At 43.1% G+C, this 24,883-nt stretch overlaps 1 protein-coding gene across 1 annotated transcript in view; it reads left to right on the top strand.

Moving 5' to 3' along the window:
• celsr2 (cadherin, EGF LAG seven-pass G-type receptor 2) overlaps nt 1–24,883 on the top strand; it is a 328,955-nt gene that overhangs the window by 257,808 nt on the left and 46,264 nt on the right. Inside the window, exons 10-18 of the mRNA XM_078547792.1 lie at nt 2,916–3,101; nt 6,577–6,690; nt 7,919–8,093; nt 10,812–10,953; nt 11,772–11,892; nt 18,066–18,249; nt 19,360–19,461; nt 22,088–22,182; nt 23,742–23,951. Of these exons, the coding sequence (XP_078403918.1) occupies nt 2,916–3,101; nt 6,577–6,690; nt 7,919–8,093; nt 10,812–10,953; nt 11,772–11,892; nt 18,066–18,249; nt 19,360–19,461; nt 22,088–22,182; nt 23,742–23,951 (1,329 nt within the window). The remainder of the gene's footprint in view (nt 1–2,915; nt 3,102–6,576; nt 6,691–7,918; nt 8,094–10,811; nt 10,954–11,771; nt 11,893–18,065; nt 18,250–19,359; nt 19,462–22,087; nt 22,183–23,741; nt 23,952–24,883) is intronic.

Genomic DNA, 24,883 nt, shown 5'->3' on the forward strand with positions numbered 1-24,883 from the left:
ACCAATGCTTGCTACCCCTTGCTGTTTCTTAGCTCCACCCAAACTGATTCTACATCTTGATCTTCTGATCCAAGGTCCTCTCTCACTAATGTATTGATCCCATCTTTTATTAACAGTGCTACCCCACCTGCTTATCCTTTTTGCTTATCCTTCCTAAATATTGAATGCCCTTGGGTTTCAGTTCCCAGTCTTAGTCACCTTGCAGCTATGTCTTCGTAATGGCAATTAGATCATAATCATTCACTTCTTTTTGTGCCGTTAATTCATCCACCTTGTTAGACATGCTGCATACATTCAGATAGAGTGCCTTCAGTTTTTCCTTTGAAACATTTTTCTGATTTTTGACTCTATTGATGCCTGCCTTTGTTTCACTGCCTTCTAATATGGTTTATTACTTTTCTTCCTGCCATTCCCAGCTTTGCTTCTCTCCTATCTGAATTCGCTCTCAGGTTCCCATCCCCTCGCCAAGCTAGTTTAAACCCTCCCCAATAGTACTAGCAAATCTCCCTGTGAGAATATTGGTCTCAGTCCTTTTAAGGTTTAACCCATCCTCCTTGTACAAGTCCCACCTACCCCAGAGCTGGTCCCAATGCTTCAGAAATCTAAAGCCCTTTCTCCAGGCATGCATGCATTTGCTCTATCTCCTTATTTCTGTACTCACTAGCATGTGGCACTGGAAGTAACCTTGAGATTACAGCCTTTGAAGGCTTACTATTTAATCTCTTTCCTAGCTCTCTCAAATCTGCTTTCAGGACCTCATTTCTTTTTCTACCTATGTCGTTGGTATCAATATGGACCACAACCTCTGGCTGTTCACCCTCTCCCCAAAAGAATGTCCTGCAGCTGCTCAGTGCCTTGATCCTAGTACCAAGGAGGCAACATATCATTTTGTAGTATGTCTACGGCTACAGAAATACCTGCCTGTCCTCCTAACTATTGAATCCCCTACCACTATTGCTCTTCCACTTGTCTTCCTCCCCTCCTGTGCAGCTGAGCCACCCATGGTGCCATGGACTTGACTTTGGCTGCACTCCCCTGAGGAACCATCGCCCTCACCAGTGTTCAAAATGGAAAACCAGTTACTCAGCAAAATGAACTCAGGGAACTCCTGCACTTTCTACCTGGTCCTCTTGAACTGTTTGGTGGTCACCCATTCTCTGTCTGCCTGTACTCTCTTAACCTGCGGTTTAACCACCTCCCTGAACAGGCTATCCACTTAGTTCTCAACCTCACAATGCGCCACAGTGACTCCAGCTGTCGCTCGAGTTCCAAAACCCTGGAGCTCAAGTTTCTGCAGCTGGTGACACTTCCTGCACGTGAGGCCACCTAGGCCACGGGGAGCCTCCACGATTTCTCGCGTTACAGGGATGTGCATTCCACATGGCCGAGCTGCCCTGCCCTGCCGTGCCTTAACTTTACAGGCTATTTATTGTAAACTGGAGACTAAAAGTCGAATTTCTCACTAGCTACTCACCAATCAACTCCTTCCCCTCTGCCAACATCACTTTTTAATTCCTGACAAGACGTTTTGAACTCTGCCTGCTCTCCACCCCTGCCAGTGTTTTTTATGCTCTGCCCAGCTCTCGCTCCTTCCTGCCATTCTCCAAGATAAGATAAATAGGAAATACTCACCAGTCAATTACCCACTTGTTTCCCTGTAATGTCGCACCTTGATTTTTTTTTTCTTTTAGAACACAGCTTCTGACTGGCTCCTGGTTACAGGATAGTGCCACTGCTCTCGCTGTTTCCCAAAGTGCAAGTTTCGCTCTCTCTGCCTTATTTTAAGCTCCACTGCTTTCGCTCTTTCCCGATTGAAGTAACTATGCCAAGCACCAAAAACGTCTAGAATTGTAGGAACTGCCAGAAGAAATAAACCAGCAACTAACCTGCAAGTTGATGATGATTCCTTAACGTTACACTGGTGGTGGGCAGGGGTGCTGTTCGTGCAGGGGCTCTTCATACTGCTTAACATATGTTGAGCTGTTCAAGGTCAAGGACAGGCATCGGCCAGAATGTGAAGATCCAAAATGGCACCACTGGCATCAGATCAATAGCCAGATGGTATCTGGTGAGCTTTATACCAGAAGTGTCCAGGCTGCTGCAAATGCCATTTTGGAAATGTAAGGTTACTTGTCGCATCCAAAAAATGAGTGTTACTGAGACTAATTTCACCCCCATCTTTTTCTGCCTCTACTACAAACTCTAATCCCAATCCACTGACTCAATCTCTTAACCTGGCCATTGTCTGATGCTGAACCAGACCATTCACAGCCTTGCTGTCATATTTGACTCTCAGCTGAGTTTCCCACCCTATATCCTTTCTGCTTCCAGGAATTCCCACACTCACTTCCATAATATTGTCCACCTCTACTCCTGCTACTTCAGCCACTGTTGAAACCCTCATCCATTCCTTTGTTACCTCTAGACTCTCCTAGCCACATTCCCACCTTGCACCTTCCATAAACTTGAGCTCACCCAAAACCATATCTTAAATTGCACCCAGTCCCATTCACCCATCACCTCTGTACTTGCTAACCTACATTGGCTCCCAATTTGGCAAAGCCTCAATTTAAAATAATTTTATCCTTGTTTTTAAATCCCTCCGTGGCCTCACCCCTCTAATTCTGTCCTCTTGCGCTGGCTAGGCCCTAAGTTCTGAAATTTCCTCCTTAAATCCTTCTGCCTCTCTATCTTTATTTTCCTCCTTTATGACACTCTTTAGAACCTGCTTCTTGCTTGTCCTAATATCTTCTTACATGACTTGGTGTTGAATGATTTTTGATAAGTCGGCTGTGCACTGCCTTGGGATGTTTTACTTTGTTAAAGGCACTATATAAAGACAAGTTGTTGAGGTTGTTGTTTAGTGCTTTTTTTTGGTTTCAATATGTTTAACAGTGATATCACCATCTTTGCAGCTCAGTGAGGGAAATGTGGTGCTAAGTGTGTATCGCTCGAGCAGTCGGGTCACAGCACTGACAATGGACCAAATAAAAGTGAATGATGGTGATTGGCACCACTTGCAACTAGAACTTAAAAGTTCCAAAGATGGGATGGAATCAAAATACACAGCTCTCATGTCTATAGACTATGGACATCACCAGGTAATGACTATCAATATGAAAAGATGTTTTATACTTTTAATTTACTATTTTTAGACAGAAGAAAGGAAAATTTGAATTGGTTTATGATAAAAGCTGTCTGTAAATATTTTTCTTTGTAATCTGTACATTGAGGAACTTGCTCATGACTGTGAGTAAATGTAATGAGGACTTTTGCTACTGATTTTGTCTTTCAATTGTTGAGGAAGTGTGTGTGTGTGTGCAAAACAGACCCTGAGTAAGAAGATGATCTTCACTCAGATGGCTTCCATGATGAATGATCAAATGACACTTGAGTGTCCAGGCTCACCCATGAAGAGTCAACGGTTGAGTGAAGTGTAGGGGTGCCAACATGTATTAAAATTTACCCCAGAATGAGTCACTGCCTTCAAGAGAGGAGGGCAAGAACAAAAACAGACAGAATTGAGGCAGCATAATCATTATACCATCCCCAAAACACTAACTAATTTGCATACAAAGCATATCATTTGCTAAAGTATCTTAAGAATGCCAATCCCCTACAATGCTAGGATCAGTGCACTGCTTCCCTTTTACGTTGAACATTCAAATCATGTCTCCATATACTACCATTTTTTTCTTTTCACTTCTTGTCTGTCTTGCCTAGTCTCTTTCTCCATCAACCCCTTCTACCACCTGTACTGACCATTACTCGTTCTCTGCTGGTAATATTCTTGGCTTTTTGTTTAAGTTGTTGTGATGTAGCAGATGATGTGTGCCAGGTGGACCAAATCCATAAGGGAAACTTGGTCACACTATTGCAATGGTTTTGCAATTTGTATTTATTATGAGAAGATGTGTGCACTGAATTCAGAAGCAATGAGTCCACTAAAACCTTTAGAGATTTTAAAAATTAAATTAAAATATTTATTAACACAATAAAAGATTTCAAGCACAAACGTAAGACTACAATTACTTAATACTATAACAACTCCTAAAATTCCTAATTAACCTCACCCCCAGTTAAACACCCCCTTTAAGGAAACAGTCCAAAATAGATTTTAGATATTAAAATATATAGCAAGTTAACACTGTACCCACTTGACAGTGGAATTCCAAATGGTTTTCTTCAACTTTGGTTACTAGACACAACAGACTTATGCCCAAATAGTTGGATGCTTCTTCAAGGCTGTTTCATATGCTCCTGTTAGATCTTACATGGCCCTCCAACATAGCCTTTCATTCTCCTTTGTGTACATTTCTCTCTCCTTAATATGTAAATTCCATTATTCCATATGTCTTTAAAACTGTACCTTTCCCACAATAGAAAAACTTTCATGTTGCCAATATTGTCAGTAACCTTTGAGAAAAATAAACACACTCCTTAGCCTTGCTTATTTGGCAAGTTGTAAACAGACTAACACCCCTTTGAAATCCAAACAATTCCTTCACTTATCTAAAAATGCAAATTCCCTTCACACCTTACATGCTAAGACAACATCTATGTTTACTCATTAGCATTTCAAGTACATTTCTACACTTAGCTTCTTTTGATAATTTCAAGCTTGCAGTCTACCTGACTCCAAATGTAATTAAATCACACAGACAGAACCATCTACACTCACACCCATAAACCTACTTTACAACAAGCCAGATAAATATTATGAAAATGATTATACTTTCGTAACAAAGTCTGATGCCATAGCCATTGTCATCATCATTCCTTGTATGTTTGTTGCAAAGATTCAACTTCAACTCTTAACAATTCCTCAGCCTGAAAGGTGGGTAAAAATTCTTTCCTTGTTAACCTAAAAAGGTCCCTCCTTCAACTGTCTGAATATAAAGAGGGGACTTCGCTTTTTAAATCCATCAGGCTTGGGAATTTTAACGAGCTGATGTTGAAAGCCAAAGTTATCCAAAAGAGTACATGAAGAAGGGTGGACCAGGTAAAAGGAACTTATAGGCCCCACTCAATCCATAAGCTTCATTTTGATACCCTTACCATACACCATTTAGCCCACCCCTCACACACACACACACACACACACACACAGAGACTCTCTTTACTTCACCTCTGCTACTTGAAAGGATCCATCAAGATGGGTTTCTATGCATGTATAGAACTTTTTTGATTGAATGCCTTCTAAATGCAGGTGAGAGTTTTGTTGTCCACAGTTGACTTTGAATAGGGGAGAAGCTGGATTTGATTTGAAGTAGAAAAATTAGCAAAATTCAGAAATAACCTTTGAAACTCAGGGATCATTGTGACCATTCCTTGCTTGCCCTTCTGTTATACTAACACATCAACAAATGGTGAGAAACAGTCTCATTTAAACAGCTCCTGTCAGTGTCTTTGGTCAGTAATTACTATGCAAGTCAAAAGCATGGATTACTTCTGACTGATTGATATCTTGTCACTTAAGTAGGCACTTTACTGAGTTATAAGTCACAAAAGACTTCAATGAAAAATTAATGCTGAGTTGGAAAATGCTATGCATTATTAGAAAAGATGATTATTAGCAGAGATAAACATATAAAGACTGTAAGTCATTGAAAATCTAGATTTTGGGAATCAGCTTTTGCACTCATTGTTGAGCAATGAAAATATATGGAGGAATCAGTTTATTGTCAGGAACTCAGGATGTATGCCCATAACTAAAACATGAGAAGCTCAGACACATCATCCTTCCCTCCTCCTGGAATCTGTAGAATCAGGTCCATGTCTCCATCACTACTCCAATGCCATGTAAACAATGTACGTAATCTAACAACTCCCCATCAGAAACATTTCTAAACTTCAACGTAAAAGGAACTCCAAATTTGCTGTTGTTCCTAAGCCCTGCCCACTGACAGAGAATGGAAGTTTCCGATTGACAGAAAATTCCTTTTTGTGTTGAGGAATATTTTGGGACTTTTCTTTGAATTAGTGAATTTTGTGCTCATCAAAGGCCAGAGCTGAAAAATAAAACATGTGTCATGTCTCAGCATCCAGTGCTTAGAAATCTGGCATAGTATGAGTTAAAATCCCCCCTAGGCTCTGCCAACTTCAGAAGAGTATCTGTAACTTCAAAGTTCTGAGTTGGTTGTTAGTTTATTTACGTGTTTTTCATTTTCATTTGCCAGCCATGCCTGTGACACCTCTGAGTGACACTGCAATTGTCTACTCAGGGCCAGATTGACAGAGCTCCATTTCATATTGCATAATGTCCTAACAGTCATCAGAGGAAAATGTTGCCACCTTTTAGAAAGTGTATCCTAATGTGAGCTAACACGAATCAGGACAAATTCCTAATCATCTGATGAGATCCATTGAGCAGCTTAGTACTAGTTTGGCTGCAGATTTTGTGAATCAGCCTTTTGTTTTAAGGTGAATCATACTACACATCTATTTTCAGTGACAACTCATAATAGAAGATCATGTATAGCTATCAACCAATACCTTTGTCAGTTTCTCTTTATTTTTAAATTGTAGTTCTTGTGACAATTTGCCCATTGATTTCTGACTCCATCTACTTCACAGACAATGGTGGAAATTGGTAATGAACTGCATGGGCTGAATATGAAAACAATCAGTGTTGGTGGAGTCTCAGGGAATGACGGCAGTGTTCTTCATGGGTTCCGAGGATGCATACAGGTACAACAAAGGGCAGGATATATACTATATATACACTAAACACTATACTGCTAATATTATCGATGGTTTTCAATGTCATAAGCTTGAGGGTGTTTGTTTCCTCCACTACCCTTGTGGATAAACAAATGTTTAGTGCTACTACACTCACATTCAGTATTAGAAATGTTCAATAGGTTTCTCTTCCCACAATATATCAGGGAATGACTGTACCATGTGGTGTAGAGGCATAGGAACTAAGAAGATCTTAGATTCAATCCCTGCTCAATGTTGAGTTTGCTGAGGTGAGCCAAGGTGGCAATTGACCAACATTGTCCTCAGCGAACTTGGGTGTAGGAGGTGAAAAATTATCAAGGGATCTTGACATTGTTGCTCTCCTGTAAATCCTTACTGGAGGTCAATATTTTGCAAGGAAAATCAGGCTTCTTTATGTTGGCCCTGTGGTTGAATAACAGACTGACATTCACTATTCAGTCTCAGAGTTTGTAAATTCACAGCAGGGAGTCGAGCCCAAAGGGAGCACAGGTCTGAGACCAATCTACAGCACTGTGGTTGTACCTACACCACATGGACTGCAGCGGTTAAAGAAGGCAGCTCACCAGCACCTTCTCAAGGGCAATTAGGGATGGGCAATAAATGTTGGCCTAGCCAGCAATGCCCACATCACATGAATGAATTTTTAAAAAAGCCTAGAGCACTGATTTTACACTGAAATTGTGGGATCAGTGAAATTGCCCTTGAGGTTCTCTGGCCACCATCAGCGTTACTTGGCAGTTGTTTCATGTCAGGTACACAGGTGTACATTTGTCTGAGAGTTGCTGCTCATGTTTAGTGAGCTGGAATACTGTGATTCTGTAACCTATCGCAACCAAGTGACTATTGCCCAGTTGACAGTTGGAGAGTTTGACTATCTGTCGGAAATAAAGCCGGGTCCTCTGGCTGTGAGATCAATATCCCACTCCTGATGCTCCCACATTGATGTAAGTTCCTGCAGAATTCTCTGACTATAAAGCTAGAGAGTTCATTTTAGCAGCTGGTTTTAGTTATTAAAATTATGGTTCACAGCTGCTACTGAAAGGAAACTCAACTGACATTTTAATTTGTCAAGTGTAGAAATTTGAAAAAATGTCATCACAGTACTTTTGTGCAGCGAATGATCTTAAACAGATACAGATGCAAACAATTTTGGTGTTTCCGCGAGCCACTGTAAAATTAACAACTCCTTCCTCAGGGGGTGCGAATTGGTGAGACGCCATCCACAGCAGTGGCATTGAATGTAAACCATGCTGAGAAGGTGAATGTGGAGAGAGGCTGCAGCATTCCTGATCCCTGTGACTCCAGCCCGTGCCCTACAAACAGCTACTGCAGCGATGACTGGGATAGCTACTCCTGCAGCTGTGACCCAGGTAAAGATTTACACCATTTTAGTAATGGGGTCAGCCAGAAGCTCAGCATTTTATAGCCTGTGTGATTCTTTTTAGGTCTTAAACCAGCAAGGCAGGCTCATGGGATTCAATAGAGTGATTTTCTAGGTATCACATCCCAAAGATCATCCACTATAATCTCTAGATTTGTTACCATAAAAAGTGTTAAACATATGGGTATCGTTATGCTGTCACATTACTATTCAGAATAATGTATAAAGTGATAGATACTCATTCAAATTAGCCAGTATTGAATTTCAGTCAATGACTGACTTTTAGTTGAGCGATGTTCTGTGGAAATCCAGGTGTCCAGTGTAGTTGATGTTGGTGCTTGCTTACTGGCAACCTGCATAAATTTCAAAGTATAGAGTTGTATTCTGTTACCTACTTTAATGATTTAACTAGTAGTAAGTATTATGAATGTTAGGGACTCCCTTCATGATTTCCCATATATTAATTTTCTCTGCCAAAATAGCATTTAAAATAATCGCATTTGATTAGTTTGCTCTGTGAGACCAACCTGAGTGTCTTTCTGGTTTGTTTTAAAGCAAAAATCCAAATGGGACTGAGTTAGGCTGAGTTAGCTACTTAGGTTGACATGCGTAGTTAGTACAATGCCTAAACTAAACTGTGAAATGCTATAAAGATAACATGTGCCCATAGGAAGCTGTTTGCATGATGTTAGATTAGATAATGCCTTCAATACTATGGGGATTCTTCAAGGGGATAACCAGAGGTTGAGGCCGATTTGGTAAATGTAGTTTACTTGAACTTTCAAAAAACAGCTGGCACAGTTCCTCATGAGGCTATGCTTGAAGACCAAGGGTCATGAAATAGATCATAAATTTATTTCTCATGATGAATGCAACAGACCAAGAAAAGCTGTGATGTGAGACCTGAAACACTGCACACACATAGTGGAGAGAAAAGTTTGATTAACAAAAGTAAAACATTAACTTTGAACTTGTAACTGTAATTAAGATAAAACTAGAAGCTTGAAAGCTCCATTGGCATTGCTTGTCCATGACCACTTATAATGTGGCTTCAAGACAACTGCATACACCGACTGCCCTTGATTGATATTTCTATATAGTGTCCTATCTTGCCATTTAGGTTAAACCAGGCCCTGGAAAAAGTAAAAAAAAGATTTGTAAGATACTGGAATTTCCTTGTGCAATTTCCCCCTATTTAGGCCTGATCTATGGATAAAGCAGATCTATGTGAGCATTTTGATATTTTGCATTGAATATAATTTTTTGAATTCTTGTGTAATTTCTGGTGTGAAATGCTACATTTTGAGTATCCATTCCTTTGCTGTTCAACATTGGATATATTGGTATTTAAAGAGAAACATCTGCACCATGAGTTGTACGACCATCTCTAGTACCTGGACTGAATTGAATATCATTGAAATCATTTATGTTTATTGTCTGACTATCCGTCCAGTTAACATTACTATCAGTCAAGCAATAGCATAGCAGACTGACACTCAATCACCCCTTTATATTCTAATCTTTTTTCAGTACTGTGCATTAGAATCTGTATAAATAATATCAGAACTATGAGGTTATACCTGTCAGAAAAGGATGGACAGGCTTGGATCTTTTTTTGTGGGGGGGGGGGGGTGACTTAATTGAAGTCCTTAAAATGACGAAAGATTTTGATGGGGTACACACCGAGAATGGAATCTTGTTGCAGCTGTGAAGCTGGCAAGAGACCAGTGCTGCCTCTTTTCAGGAAGACCCACCAAACCTCACGTCAGTGTTAGCGGTGAGGCCAGCGGTGGGCCTTCCCCTGGAATCAAGACCCCAGGGATAGAAGTCTCTTGAGAGCCAATCAAAGGCCAGAAGCTCTTGTGCTCAGCAGTGCCACTGGAGAGGTCATGGCTGCTGCTGCAGGACAGAGACCAGAGTCCCAGAATGGCAGAGCGACCCAGGCAACAAGTAAATAATGTGCCGGGGGGAGGGGGCTTTGGTGGGGTGGGGGTCATGGGGAGAGGGTTGCATGGGGGGTGGCAGCAAATGCAGGGGTGGCTTGGGCCACCACCCCTGCCTTCCCGATGTCCAGTCCCTCGATCGGGAGGCGACACACTGGCTGCATAGGTTTACCTGTCGTGCACACTGCATGTGACAGATACGCCTGCAGCTGGATTAATATTTAGCAGCGGCAGGATGAGGCCCTTAAGTAGTCATTAATTGGCAATTTAAAGCCTTTAATTGGCAGTGGGGTGGGAAGTCAACCAAGGGCCTTTCCACCCCAGACTTAATTCTGGAGGAGGCAGGAAGGCGGTCAGATTCCAGTACGTCATCATCCCGCTGATGCCCTTCCCGCCTCCAGGCGTGCCACCAGCAAGAGCGCAAGATTCCGGCCGGGGAATGCATTTTCTCTTTTGGGGAAGAACAAAACTAGAGGTTATGAACATAAGATAGATCAAGAAATCAAAGCAGGAATTACCGAAAGAGGGGTGAGAATGTAGAACTCTCTACCACAGGGAGTGATTGAGATGAATAATATGGATACATTTAAGGGAAAGCTAGATAAGCAAAAAGGGAGAAGGGATTAGAGGGTTATGCTGATATAAAAGAGGAAGGGTGGGAGGAAGGTCAAGTGGCGTACAAATGCTGGCATGGAATGGTTGGGCTGAATGGCCATATTCTATGTAATTCTAAGTAGTCACGGGAAATCTTCAATTGTTTCTAGGTTACTATGGTGAGGAATGTAAGGATGTGTGCTCCCTAAATCCCTGTGAACATCTGTCTGTGTGTACCCGCAAACCCAGTTCTTCACATGGCTACACTTGTGACTGCTCAGTGAATTATTTTGGACAGTACTGTGAGACCAGGTAAGTAGAGTCTGAGCTAAGCCATTGTCAAAGCCGGACACTTAAGACCTAGGTGTTTGCTAAAACTGTTGTTTTTTTTTGAGGGATTATACTAATCAATATTTAAAATTTATGGATTCTAACAAACCTTTTAAGCTGGTGTGTAGACACACGATAAACTATCACAATGATATTAGAATACTTTTAAAGTCTATATTGTCATTAGAAGTTTCTGGAAAAAGTTGAAGGGTCCAGAAGTATTTTCCAACAGCCTGTTTAGTAAAAGGTGGCAACAATATCATTGATACACCACCCTGAGTTTATTTCATTATATCTTTTATCTCCCATTTTTGTTATTTTAGGCCCCTCTATGTCACACTCCCAGATATCCACATCCAGCCATTCAGTGACACAAGAAAGGGAGCAGATCAACTCTCTCTGGCTCTTCTTCCATGTTTGTCTCTACCCGGCTCATATGTGAGGGAACCATTCTATAGTCTTCCTTTCACTGATGATTCAGTGGAGATCGAAGACACAGCTTAACAGAGCAAACATAGTAACACTTTCAAACAGGAGCAGACCTTCAGCCCATCTAGCCCACCTATCCACAGCTTTTCCTGAATCCCAGGGGGTTGTTTAATGGAAGAAAACCTATGTAACTTTCTGTTGTGTTGTATACACCTGAGCTACTCTGGTGGTTAAAAAAGAAAATATCATTTTTCCACACCCACTAATGGGATTATTTACAAATATATGTCATTAATAAGGTATCAGTATTTTTTTTCAAATGATAACGGTCTGAATATTTGACTTCACCAATTTGTATTTTCCACATGTAGGATTGATCAGCCTTGTCCCAAAGGATGGTGGGGGCATCCTATCTGTGGGCCCTGTAACTGTGATACAAGCAATGGATTTGATGCTGACTGTAACAAGACCTCAGGAGAATGCAGGTGCAAGGTGAAGAATAAGATCTAAGCTGTTAAAGTCTGACAGCCTAATATTAATGAAATACCTTCACACAACTAGTTGCTGTATCCTAAATTTCCCCCCTTACTTATAGCACAGGGTTTGTGTTCAATAATAATTACCTTAAATGAAAATAACTATGAATTGGATATAACTCAAGCTTTTAAAATTTAAAGTAAACTTTTCAACTTCCTATTGGTACCCAGACCAAATATTTACCCAATATTGAGCTGTATATTTGAAATTGACTTCCTATTTTTGGGTAGGTATTGTCCTGTGCTTGCCAATCCAATGGGCCTGGAGGTATGAGACTGTTGATGGTGATGTGTTTGATCCACAGTATGCAAATCTAATGGTGACATTTGGAGAAATAAAGGAGAAAGAAATTGCACTGTTGGTTAGGCCACACATAGACTAGGTTTTTCTGAATCCAGCTGGCCCACGGCAACCAATTTTAAATAGGGGACCTCAAGCAGGCCTTAAGCCCCATATTTGCACATGCAAAGGCCACCACTTCTGACAATACAGCACTCTCTCAGCAGTGTGCAGCTTAATTTATGTACTCGGGTCCCAGTGCGGGGTTTGAAACCATGACCTTCTGACTCAAAGTTAAGAGCCAGAGCTGTCACTTAAGATTGAGATATTCTGAAGATAAAATGGCAAAGGTGGAACTGCTTTTTAGTCTCTTGGAGCGGATTCCTCTGAACTAGGAAATATTGGGATTTTGATTTGCTTGCCCGATCATTACAAACCTGCATGTCAGTATGGTTTATACAGTAGACATTTACGACAGGTTTTTAAAAATGTAGGATCAGAGCTGTTTATGTTTAAAGCACTTTACACAATGAGGATTATAAGATGGATCAGACTGAGCATTGAGGTTTGCAAATTGTACGCTCAAATAGTTCACAAAACTGAATCACAATCCCTTTAGGCACAGCATGGGAACAGTGATGTTTGAAGTTTAACATCAGAAATTGCATTCTAGATGTATTGTTTGGCTGTTGGGTTTACAGTGCAGCATCAGGCCACAGATCCTTCTTGAAATGGATAGCAGAGGTGTCAAGATCAGTCCAAAAATGGAGACGTATTGTAACAATGCAAATAAGACCAACACAGATTAGAAGACCTCTCAACAATGTGTTTGTCAACAGTCTGTTGAAAAAGAACAATGGAAATGAGAGGAACAATGGATATTTTAAAATTCTAATGAAAAACTCTTCCAGTCGCTTCATTCTTTTTCATCTTCATTTTAGACCACCTATTAGATCCTCAGGAAATGTAATTAAATGCACATCACCAATAACAATAATTAAGTAGAGCTTTGACAAATCACTGAAGAAAACATGCCTTTTTTTTACTTAAAGCGCATTGTTACTTTGAGGGTATGCACCATGAATGGTAAATATTTATCCCTAAATCACTGCAAAGCTTCATAATGTATTGCATTTGAAACTATTCATTTTCTAATTATTTCCACCTTCAGAGTTACTTTGAGCAATTGTATCTGTCCTCAAGCAGCTGTGTAGTAATTTGGGATGGTTAACTTCAAGAGTTGGGGAATGCTTAGTTTTTCTTGGGGCAGAATTTTACGCCTCGCAGTTGGGTGTGCGCCTGACCCGAATGGATGTGAAATAGCCCGAGATGACGCAGGGTGAGCGTCCCGACGCCATCCTGCACGCGAGCAATCTTGGTGCACGCGGGTATCGGAGCCGTGCCCACCTAAAATTAAAAGGCCACTTAAGGCCATTAAAAAGGCAATTGTTCGCGATTTTATGTTGCCCGTATGATTTCGCACTCATTGAACGAGCAAAATGGGCAGGCAAGCAGCCCACTTTTAACGAAACCTCATCCGTGGGTGGATTAAAAAGTCAGCAGCATTGCTATTGTGAGTAGTGAGGAGTTTAGGAGATATTTTGCTGTTGGTTGCTTATTTGAACTTGACAGATTCATCTCTGTTCTAAGCTTCATTCTTAGCATTTGTAAGCTTCGTTCCAGGACTCATTGGTGTCTCCAAGGCCCCCGGAGGATTTTGACCATGTGGACCCTTCCAGGTATCAGACAGCCTTCTGTTATCCTGGTAATGGGGACTGCGGTCTCTGCTGATGGCACCGCCTCCTATGAGGAGGAAGAAAGGGGCAGAAGAGAGAGGAGGCCAGGTGTCCCAAAGCAGCTTCCAGGGGAGGGACCTGTGGGAGGAGAGGCACAGGCACAAGAGGCACAGGGCCAGCAGGTAGTCCTAGGCAGAAAGGGCCGCAAAAGGCTCCACTATCCTGCTGCCAGGGTTTACAGGCAGCGATGCAGCTACCTGAATATGTCCGAGGTGCAATGCCGAAAGAGGCTCCGTCTCTCCACGGAGACTGTGACCTCAATTTGTCAGATGTTTGGGCCTGTGCCGAGGCTATTCAGTGCTCCAGCCTGACTGGATGGATGGCTGCTGGGTGACGAGGGCTATCCCCTGAAAGGGTGGTCATGACGCCTCTCTGCCACCCAAGAGCAGAGACAAAGCGACGTTATGATAGGAGTCATGCCCCCACAAGGGCAGTGATAGAGAGGACCATAGGGCCCGAACCTTTTGGTCATCAGGCGCATGTGATCAGTGGGCCCAGGAGTGGCCAGGAAATGGACTCCCAACCGCGATTTCACGCTGGCTGGCCAATTAACGACCAGCGAATGTGAAACGCGCACTGAGAAGCTCAGCGCTGCTGGTGTGGGGGTGGGAAGAGGGTGGGCGACGATGTCACTGGCAGCGCGGGTGAGCACTGCAGCTGCCTCAGGGAGCTGCAGACCTGAAAATAATGAAATGAAGCTGTAAAAATCTGCAAAGAAATGTCCCTGCATCACAATCAAACACCTGAAAGCATACCTCATAAAAATTATGACCCCAGATATTCATATTTATTTTATTTCCTAATGGAAATTTCATCCCGCCCTTGGATGAGGTTTCATGAAAAATGTAAAGGCCACCTGGCCGATTCGCCCGCCCGCCAACCGTAAGGTTGAACAGGCCATGAAATATCGCGCCTTTAATGGGCTTAATTGCCCGATTAATTATCGGTAGACACGCTTCTGACTTTTGTGCGTGTCCACCGAGTGAAATATCGCGCAAATCTGCAATGACATCGGGACGCTTGCCTGACGTCATCGCACGCTATTTTACGCCCGATCGGGTCGGGTGCACACCCACCCATGGGACATAAAATTCTGCCCTAGGTCTTCGGATGATGCGCTTCCGATGCCTGGCCTGTTCAGTGGGTGCCCTACAATACCCTCCAGAGCGGGTGTCACTGATCGTGGCTGCATGCTGCACGCTCCACAATCTGGCACTGGCAAGGGGGTAACCCCCTGGAGGAAGAGGATCTTGACGCAGCTCCACAGGCCACAGAGGATGAATCCAGTGTTGAGTCAGAAGAGGAGTATAGTGAGGAGAACGCTGAGGACGTGAAGGCAGAGGTGTGGATCCTTCAGGGAAGCAGGGACACCAGGAACACCTTGATCCAATGTTCCTGCAGCTAGGCTGCCAAAAATCTGCTTCCACCTCATGCCAGGGCTGCTGCCTCCATCCCGGATGTCTGAAATGACCCTTTCATTTGAACCCAAAGTCCACTCAGTGCCTGTGCAATAAAATTTAGAGCCACTCACATCCAGAATTACGTACTGACGTGCCTTGCACCAAAAAAAGGTGAAACATACTCAGGCCATTAAGACAAAAGCAAAATTTATATCATTTTGAAACTCTCATCAAATGAACAGAATTATATCTGGTGTTAATGGCCACACCAGTAAACATATTAACAAAACATAGCAGAACAGAAGATCACCCGTGAACAGTCCCTCTGGTGCTCATGGTGCCTTAAACTTAAATTTGCGAGTGCTATGTCTTGTTGCCACCGCCCCTCCCCGCTCCCCCCACTCGCTTGCACTGGCATTGGAGGTGGCCTGGCCTGCTGACTCTGCTGTCCTGTTGGCCTTGATGACCTTGCTGGTCGTTCTCTGGCCAGTGGAGTCTGTGCTGCCCCGCCTGTGAGGGAGCGGCTAGTGCCACAGCTGGCATCTCCCCAGTCATCGCAGCCTCATCAGATTCTACGGTCACTGGCAGAGGGGCGCAGGAGCTGCTGCCATCATCCAGACCGCCCTGAGAGGAACCTGCATAGACGACAAGCAGCTCATGCACCAATGTGAGGTCGCTTTGGATCACTACTCACCATTGAGCGCAACCCCAGGAACCCCTGATTCTGTGCCTGGAGCCTCTCCATGAGAGTCGCCACTCTCTCAATGGAGGAGGCAGTGCACTCGGCCATGAGGGTCAACACAGTGCTCATGATCCTCATGGACTCCTCCACAACAGAGACCATGGCATGCAGCCCCTCATGGATCTCCGCCAGGTCCTCCTGCACATCTTGCTGGACACCCAGTATCTACTACCTAATAATGACTCCAGCGGCTCATCATCTGCCTTCAATTCAGCATTGTCTTGGTTTCCAGCAGTCTTCTGACTGCCGATGCCCTGGGCACTCTGTACCTCCACCTCAAGCGAGTGTGAAGTGCCCTCACCGCTGTGCATCGACATTCTAGCCAATGATGTAATGCCCAGGTGCTGGTATCTGTGCTCGTGTCTGGTTCAGAGAGCGGGTGTGACTCAGGTGTATCTAAAGCCCAGTGGTCCCCTGGTGTCAAGGGTGGCTCTTCGGGGACCTGCATTCAAGTGCATGCTGGTTAATCTAAGGGAGAACAATGACATGTCATTAGTTTAAGTCATCACACTATCACTGTGCATGCCGAGCATCCTGGTGAGACAATGGAGATCTACACCATGGTGCCATCATCTTTCAATGATCAGTGGGGACTCCCATTAATAATGAGACTACACAAGAATGTTTACACAAACCAACACTGTCATCTCTGTGCACTGCATTCTTACCTTCATCAGAGACCCCTGCCTCTCCCGGACTGGCTGACCAGGGTGGGTGGCGGCTCTCCAGTTCCAATGCAGCTGTTTCGTACCTCGTCATGATTAGGAGGTTTAAGGGGCCTCTGCCTGTCCTTGACCTCTCAATGTTGTCATTGCTCCTCTTCTCCTGAAAGGACAGAGGAGCATTGATTAGTCCACTCTCTATCTACAGCGCCATTGCAGCCTGGCCAACCCCACCTGAGGAACACCTTGCAGGGCATATCTGAGTCATGGCAGCGAGCCACAAGGTACTCAGGCCAAGTAGCCAGGGCTCACCCCCTTGACCAGCTCCGGCCTCATTGACAGTTGGCACTCAGACTCTAATACTCCTGAGCTCCAAGGGGGCTGGCCAGCCCTTAATACTTCTCTACGCTGGTCCACGCCAACACAGTACTCGTCCTTGCCGAGAGCAGCAGGTCGCTGAACCTTTTGCGGCACTGCACCCATGTGCGCCTCATAACATCATGGCTGCTGACATCGGCTGCCACTTCCTCCCAAGCTTTTTTGGTCTGGTGCGGTAGCCTCCTCCTGCCATCCCTCGGAACAAGGATGTCCCACCTGACATCGACCTCCTCCACGAGGACCGTGAGGCACTCGTCTGAGAAACGGAGGGTTGGGGGGGATGCTGGGACCGACTCTAAAGGTTCTCTCCTGGCAGATTTCAGGGAGCTGACTTTGCCGGTTTTAAAGTGCCCGCCGGATCACCGTTGAGCCCAGCGCCCGACAGGCCCCTGCCCCTGCCCAGCTCTTCCTGACCATTCAGAAGACGTGTTTCACGCTGGGCAGACCTTAAATTGGCCACCCGGTGTGAAATCGCGTTCGGAGGCTGACCGCAGTCGTGGGCCTTTTCCCATCCGCTCCCAGGCCCGCCGATCACACGCACCCGACGAGGGAAAGATTCAGGCCTTGGTGTCAGTGTGACTGTTTGTAGATTGTGGCTTTTTTAAGAGTACCTGTTGAATACATTTTCTCCATTGTATGTCTAGTGAAATGAAGGAGATAATATATATACATATAAAATATATATTTAAATCTGTTATATTTATTTCACATTCTAAAACATTCCAAGGCACTTCACAGTGTTATCAACAAAATTTGACACCAAACCACGAGACAAAATACAGGGAAGGAGAAATACAGGAACTAAATCTGTGCCTCTATTTTACAGTGTTGGCTACATAATTATAAGGTAATAATTTATAATTTGATTTAGGAAAACCATTACTGGCCACCAGGAAGCAATGCCTGCTACCCATGTGACTGTTACTCAATTGGTTCGCTTGCTCGCTCATGTGATATGGAGACAGGACAGTGCCAATGTAAGCCTGGTGTGATTGGACGACAGTGCGACCACTGTGACAATCCTTTTGCTGAAGTCTTCACTAATGGTTGTGAAGGTGAGTTCATGTGGAAGTAGATTTTGGCCTGGGACAGACTTAAGAACAGAAAGATTTATATTTAAAAATGAGGATTGAATTGGGCAACCATTAATCTTCATTAGTATTCAGTGCTGGTAAAAATATAGCTAAAAGAGCGCTGGACAGTCTGCATTCTGATATTTCCCTTGGCACTATGAATTATGACCGTATGTTACAAAATGTGAGAAATATCCCACATTTGAGTCATATATAATTCTGACAAGGTCTGTTCTTCACTTCCCGGGCTTTTGTGCTTTGTATTATGATACCTTGCAGCAGAACCGCAGAACTTACTACTAGCTTTGTGAAACTAAAACAGAAAAGTACTATTTTTAGTTTATTGTTTAATGAGTTGGATCCGATGAGATACTGGCACTGATTTTATGGTGAGCAGCAAACAGATGGTGCCAGTATTTCCCCAAAGACTTCCTGAGGGGCTTTGAACTCAAGCTTATGGCGATTTGAAAGCTATTTCAGCACAGCACCCTCCACAGAGATCCACAACCTGTGTGTGGGACCAGCAACTGCGCATCTCCTAACCCAATCAAATTGAAGAATTTTTAATGAACATCACAGAGTCTGAAACAGGAAGCGTAGGAAGTCAATTAAAGAGAAAGAATGGGTTAAGAGGAAAAGAAATTTTTTTAAAAAGACAATAAGAAAAAGTCTTTAAAATATTTCTTTTATTTTCTTAAATCTCCACTAATAATTAAGATCTGAAGGAATGTAACTCCACACTTGTAAACGTTATTTTAAGTGACAGAGAAGCTGTTTGGAAGTAACTAAGATATGCCATATAGTTAAAAATTTATTTAGACGGGAATGGACAAGTAACAACCTTTTCTGGTTTGTTTAGTGGGTATCTATCACATAATTACCCCAATTTTATGCAATTCCATGTATTTCAATGGTGCATTGAGTGAATATGTTTGACTTGTATGGAGAAACATTGATGCGGTTTGATACTAGCCTATATCCAGCAGTTTTTACGGGAGTAACTAATTGATGTAATAGAGAAGTGATTCATTTTTGATTTTCCCACAGCTTTAAAAGTATCCTGCATTTTTAATCTGTTTATTTTCCCTTCAGTGATTTATGACAGCTGCCCACGAGCCATGGAGGCAGAGATCTGGTGGCCTAGAACTAAGTTTGGACTCCCTGCTGCAGTGCCTTGTCCCAAAGGGTCAATGGGTAATGTTATTATTACACTTCAAAATATTTCCTTGTTAATCACCTGGAACAGTTTAATCTGATTCAGTTGTTGAGACACATTATAAAGATGTAGTCAAATGCCACCAGAGTTGAGGAATGGCTTTCATTTAAACTGTTCGGAAGTGCTGAGTTTCTAGGCTTTTTTATTGTGCCTCCTTGAGCTGGCTGTTTAAATAAACGAAGAAAGAAAGATCTCTATGAAATTGAGAAGAAAACCTATAACCTAACTCACTGAGTGTGAGACATTGAAGGTGAATCACGGGGGAAATCTTTCATTTCTTCTTCCACTCCCACTCCATTGTTGTAACTTGGACAGGAAGCCCTGTTTGTTTGGGCAAACAAGAGTTTTTTTGTCAGACTAGCAGCAAAAGCCATGGCAGTGGTGCAGGAGAAGCCCTCGTTACAATACAGACTGATAACCTGTAAAGAAAGGAATCCCCAAACAACCTCAATGGAAGGGACCGAGGGACAAGATTTTACTTTTTAAAACTGTTGCTGTAACAATTGAACCAAAAATCAACATAAATATGCATACGTTATCAGAGAAATGGTATTTCAATAGAAAGGAAGAACGGAATCTTCCGTTAGCAGTGAGGGTCTTGCCTTCTGGCTGGAGAGCCAGCGAGAGACCCACGCTGCCTCTTCTTTGGAAGGCCCGCAGGGTCTTATGCCAATCAGGCTGAACCGGGGACACCAGTGGCATGGAGGAGGCCACAGCTGCTGTCAGAACAGCACCCCCTGGTGTCCCGGGGCCCAGGAGAGAGGTAAGTAATGGGGTGGAGTTTTCTTGGGGTGGGAGTTGCGGGGAGAGGGGGACAGTGGGGTCAGAGGCAAGAGCGGGGTAGTGGCTGTCAGTAGCCGCCCACCTGCCTCATGTCCATGCCCTCGATCATGCACAAATGAGTGCAGATGGAGGGATTTTACCCCCAACAGCTGACATGCAATCCACATAATTTAACCAGTCATGCACACCCCATGTTTTTGCAGGCCTGTCTGGAGCTGAGAGAATTGCAGCGAAAGTTGGAAAAGGCCCTCATGTGTTTGTTCATTGGCTACTTAAGTGTCTCAAATGGAGACAGGGTAGGAAGGTTGATCATGGGCCTGCCCATCCAGAACTTACTTACTGAGGCGGGAGGGCTTCGAGCATTGGTCCAGACACAAACCCACCAAATTTTCAGGCCCTTTCGCCGCCTCTTCAGAAATCTCTCAGCAGGATGCCCATGTGCAATCTCAAAGCCCTTTAAAGTCTGCCTTCTGTACGTAGGATATCTCACTTTTCCCACCCACTGGATTAGGCCCACGAGTCGCTTTCACCAACAGATCTATTTCAGCTGAGTTTCCCAGGTACGATGATCACCAATGAGGCATGTTCCTGCTGAACCACCTGAACTGTGCTCACAACAGTCTCAATGGCACAGATGCCCAGAGACTCTTTCATCTGATCCCTTTAACAAGCCCCACTAACCGGTCTGGTCAGCTCTGGCAAAACTGATGCAGTAACAGTAAAATTTTCCAATTCACGATCTCTGCTGTAATCCTGTCTTCAACTTTCTGCCCTCCTTAACTGTATTACACACACAGCTCCTTGTAAATGTGCCTTCTCTGTTCTCCCCCTGCTGGAGATATGGTAGAGAAGTGCATGGTGCCATGCACTGAACTGAGACTCATAGTCTACAGCATGACTGTAAATAAGCTTGCTTATTTTAATCTTGATTCAGAAAACAATAAATGAGATCTGCTTATCTTGTATTGAGCTAGATAATTTGTTAAGCTGCACAGTTTTCTACCTCTACATTTGTGGATACCTGTGTGAATATTAGAGCAAAGGTTTGTATCTTATGTCAGTGCCTATTTGTTTGTCTAGGAAGAATCATCATTAAAATCTAAAGGAGAATGTATTCGTTGGTTGGACACTACTTATCTTGCATTTTCTTAATGAACAGATGTCTGCCTCACATAGTACCGTGGAAACATATGCTTTCCATCTAAGCAGGCAGATAGAGCTTTGGCTTATTACCTCATCCAAAAGTGAAGTGCAATAAACAATGGCTTCCTCCAGCACTGCATAACCTACCAGTGTATCTACACAACAAATAAAGCTATGGTTCGGAATGTTTAATAAAAAAATCAGCCTAGACGATGTGATCAAGTTTGAAGTGGAGCTCGAATCCCTGACTTTCTGATTAAGGCAAGAGTATTGCCAAATTAACCAAGTGGAGTCAGAGTCTAAACTTAATATCTTCAAATGTGAGATAGATAAATTTATTGTTGGTACAAACCCTTTCATTGGCAGCTTTGAGTGTTATGTGTTCCATGACTCTGCTGTCTTTCACTGAAATGGATGTAGAAACATCTAGAATCATCTAACTTGGGCGAATAAAAATACAAACTGTATCCAGCTAAGCTTGGGAAGAGCCATAAAGCTGATCTTGTATCCGACTCTATCCAGTTAGTAAAATGTCATTGAGGTGATTTAATCCTTCCAATCGGTTATGTGTTTGAGCTGCTACACACAATAGTTTTGGTGGCAGCCGACATACACCTATCTCTGCTCCAAAGACTGTACTTGGCAAACACTGAGATACTGTATCATTTTCTTCTACAGGAACAGGAATCCGACACTGTGATGAACACAGGGGCTGGCTCCCTCCTGATCTCTTTAATTGTACCACCAATAGCTTTGCAGAGCTGAAAACCTTTGTAAGTTTCAGTAGGAGAAATTGGTTTAAAAGGTTGAGTTGAACAAGGTGCTGAGGTTTTGCAGTTCCTTCCAATGGACGCAACTCTTGAACAGTTTTCATGATTCCATGTATGTGATATGGGCCTTTCTTGCAGTAATACTCTGCAGACTTTTTATCTTCTCGTGAGGCAGCAGAGGAAGTCCTGAAATTATAGTCCAGAACTTTCAGCTCGGACTGCAGGAGCACGCCCGAAACGCCAGAGCATGAAATAGTGCGCAATGATGTCAGGTGAGCACCCTGATGTCATTGCGCACTCGCGCGATATTTCGGTCGGCGGACGTGCGCGAGAGTCGGCCCTTCAGGCCCTTAAGCAGCTCATTAAGATGATTTCTTTGCTGCCCGTCCAACTTTACAGTTGGCTGGCGGGCGGGCGAATAGGCTAGGCGGCCTTTGCATTTTTTCTGAAACCTCATCCATGGGCGGGATGAGGTTTCCAGCAATGAATAAAAAAAACAATAAGACCTTTTCAAACTCGTTTTAAACATGTCCCTCTTCATGTGACTGAGTCACACGTGGGGACATGTTTATATTAATTGTAGATTCTTCATTTTTCATTTTAAAAATCTTCAGCTCCCTGAGGCAGCTCTGTGCCTTCAGGGAGCTTCCAGTGAGTGCATCCCCCCCCCACGTATGCACAAACTTCAGCGCTTGCGACCCTCCCGACCCCACTCCGGCAGCGCTGAGGTTCCCAGCGCACGTTTCACGCTGGCTGGCCGTTAATTGGCCAGCCAGCGTGAAATCGCGGTTGGAGCCTGATCGTGGGCGGTGGACCGTTTCACGGCCGCTCCCGGGCCCGCCCAACGCGCCAGCCCGATGAGGGGAAAATCCTGCCCATGGTTTCATTATTATATGAAAAGCCCTAAACCTAGGTATCAGCCTAGCTCCGTGCTCATATATTCTGTGCCTTTAAATGTTAGGTCATGTGCCTGCAGTCATAATTTGACAGGTAATCATTTGTCTTTTGTGAGGTGTAAAATGAGAGGCAATTTTAAAATTATTACTGGTGATCTGATTATGTTACATAATTACTTAACATAGCTAGACTCAATCTAATGTACAACCATCTATAATTAATGCTTTGACCCTGTTGAACGGGAGAAGGAAAGAGAAAACATGAGATGTTATGGTGATCAGATTAGAAACTTTATATTCACAATAACTTGAATATTTATATTCAATATTCATTTCCCAGAAGTAAAATACTTTAATATACCTTTTTCCTTGTTGATGTTTAGATTTGTTTCTGGAGCTCTAGGTGATGAGAGCACAATTCAATATTTTGGACATGACTACAACTGTTGAATGCTTCTGATTTCCTTATACCTCCCTCTTTCTTTCTGTTGACAGTCATAGTTAAAACCCGAGTGCCAATCTCATCAAATAATGACTTTGGAAAGATTTCATTTTGGACCTCCCTTTAAACAAAACTGGGTCCCTGAATTTTGGTAACATAAACAAATGTAATATCATGATTGTTGAGGAGTTTTGTCATTTTCTCAGGCTATGTCTTTTGTGCAGGCTGATAAATTGAAACGAAATGAAACGTTGCTGGATATGGGAAAATCCAAGAAAATTGCCCTAATGTTGCGGAACGCCACTCAGCACACGGATGAATATTTTGGCAGTGATATAAAGATAGCGTACCATGTGACCTCAAAAATCTTAGAATTTGAGAACATGCAGCAGGGCTTTGACTTAGCTGCAACCCAGGATGTCCAGTTCACAGAGGTAAAAGAGTTCAGAATGCCTAGAGATTCCTAATGCAGTTCACAGAATGTTGAGCCACTCAACACAGCGCGTGCAGTCACTTCTCATCATCAAGTGTTGAGGGCTACTCCACATCTGATCTGCTAGGACACCTCATAGTGTGGGGTTCCCAAGCAACCAGAGTCCACAAAGGCTATGCAAGTGATAAATCTTGGTAAGGCCCAAATTATACCTAAACTAGGGGCAAGCATCATAACTTTGTAGCACCTGGGTAGCGCTGCGGACACTTGGCCATTTTTAGCGAGCGTTTCAAGGGAGGCATTTCAGTGGATGGGATCCATTATTTCAGTGCCCATCTTCTCCATAGAAGACATTTTCATTGCAGTTCTCCAGCCCCTTGGCCTCTATTACCCAATGAATGCAGTAAGCATTTTGCGTCAGCCATTTCAAAACAAAAGATCAGACATTGCTTTAACGGCAGCCATCAATTCTTGAACTGATGCTAGCACCTAACCACCCAAACCCACGATCTCAGTGCTCTCTAAGCATGTATTTTGTAAATATTTAAATTAGCTGATCTTGCCAGTAATGGGCAGGATCATCTTGAAGTCTCATAGTTATCAAGGTTAACAGTGTACACTTCCAGTCTTCATTTTATACTTCCCATTGTCAATTATCATAGGTCTATCTATTTCTGTTTTTATGTATCATGAAAACTTATGCAAGTAATAATTTTTGTTTGTTAGATGTACTTTTAGTAATAATTTCATACATAAAATTTCGAGCCATTTATTTGCATTTGCTTTGAAAAGTGCTTATATAATTTCAAGGTGGTTTGAAAACTGAAATCTTGTTTCACTCTATTTTGAAAGTATTGCTGTACCATAAGTGTAATATTTAAACAAAATGATGAAGCAAAAAATTGCAGACCCCATCGAGTCATCAGACTGGAA

Source organism: Cetorhinus maximus, chromosome 8 (assembly GCF_964194155.1).
Source record: "Cetorhinus maximus chromosome 8, sCetMax3.hap1.1, whole genome shotgun sequence".
In the NCBI taxonomy this organism is placed as follows: Eukaryota; Metazoa; Chordata; class Chondrichthyes; order Lamniformes; family Cetorhinidae; genus Cetorhinus; species Cetorhinus maximus.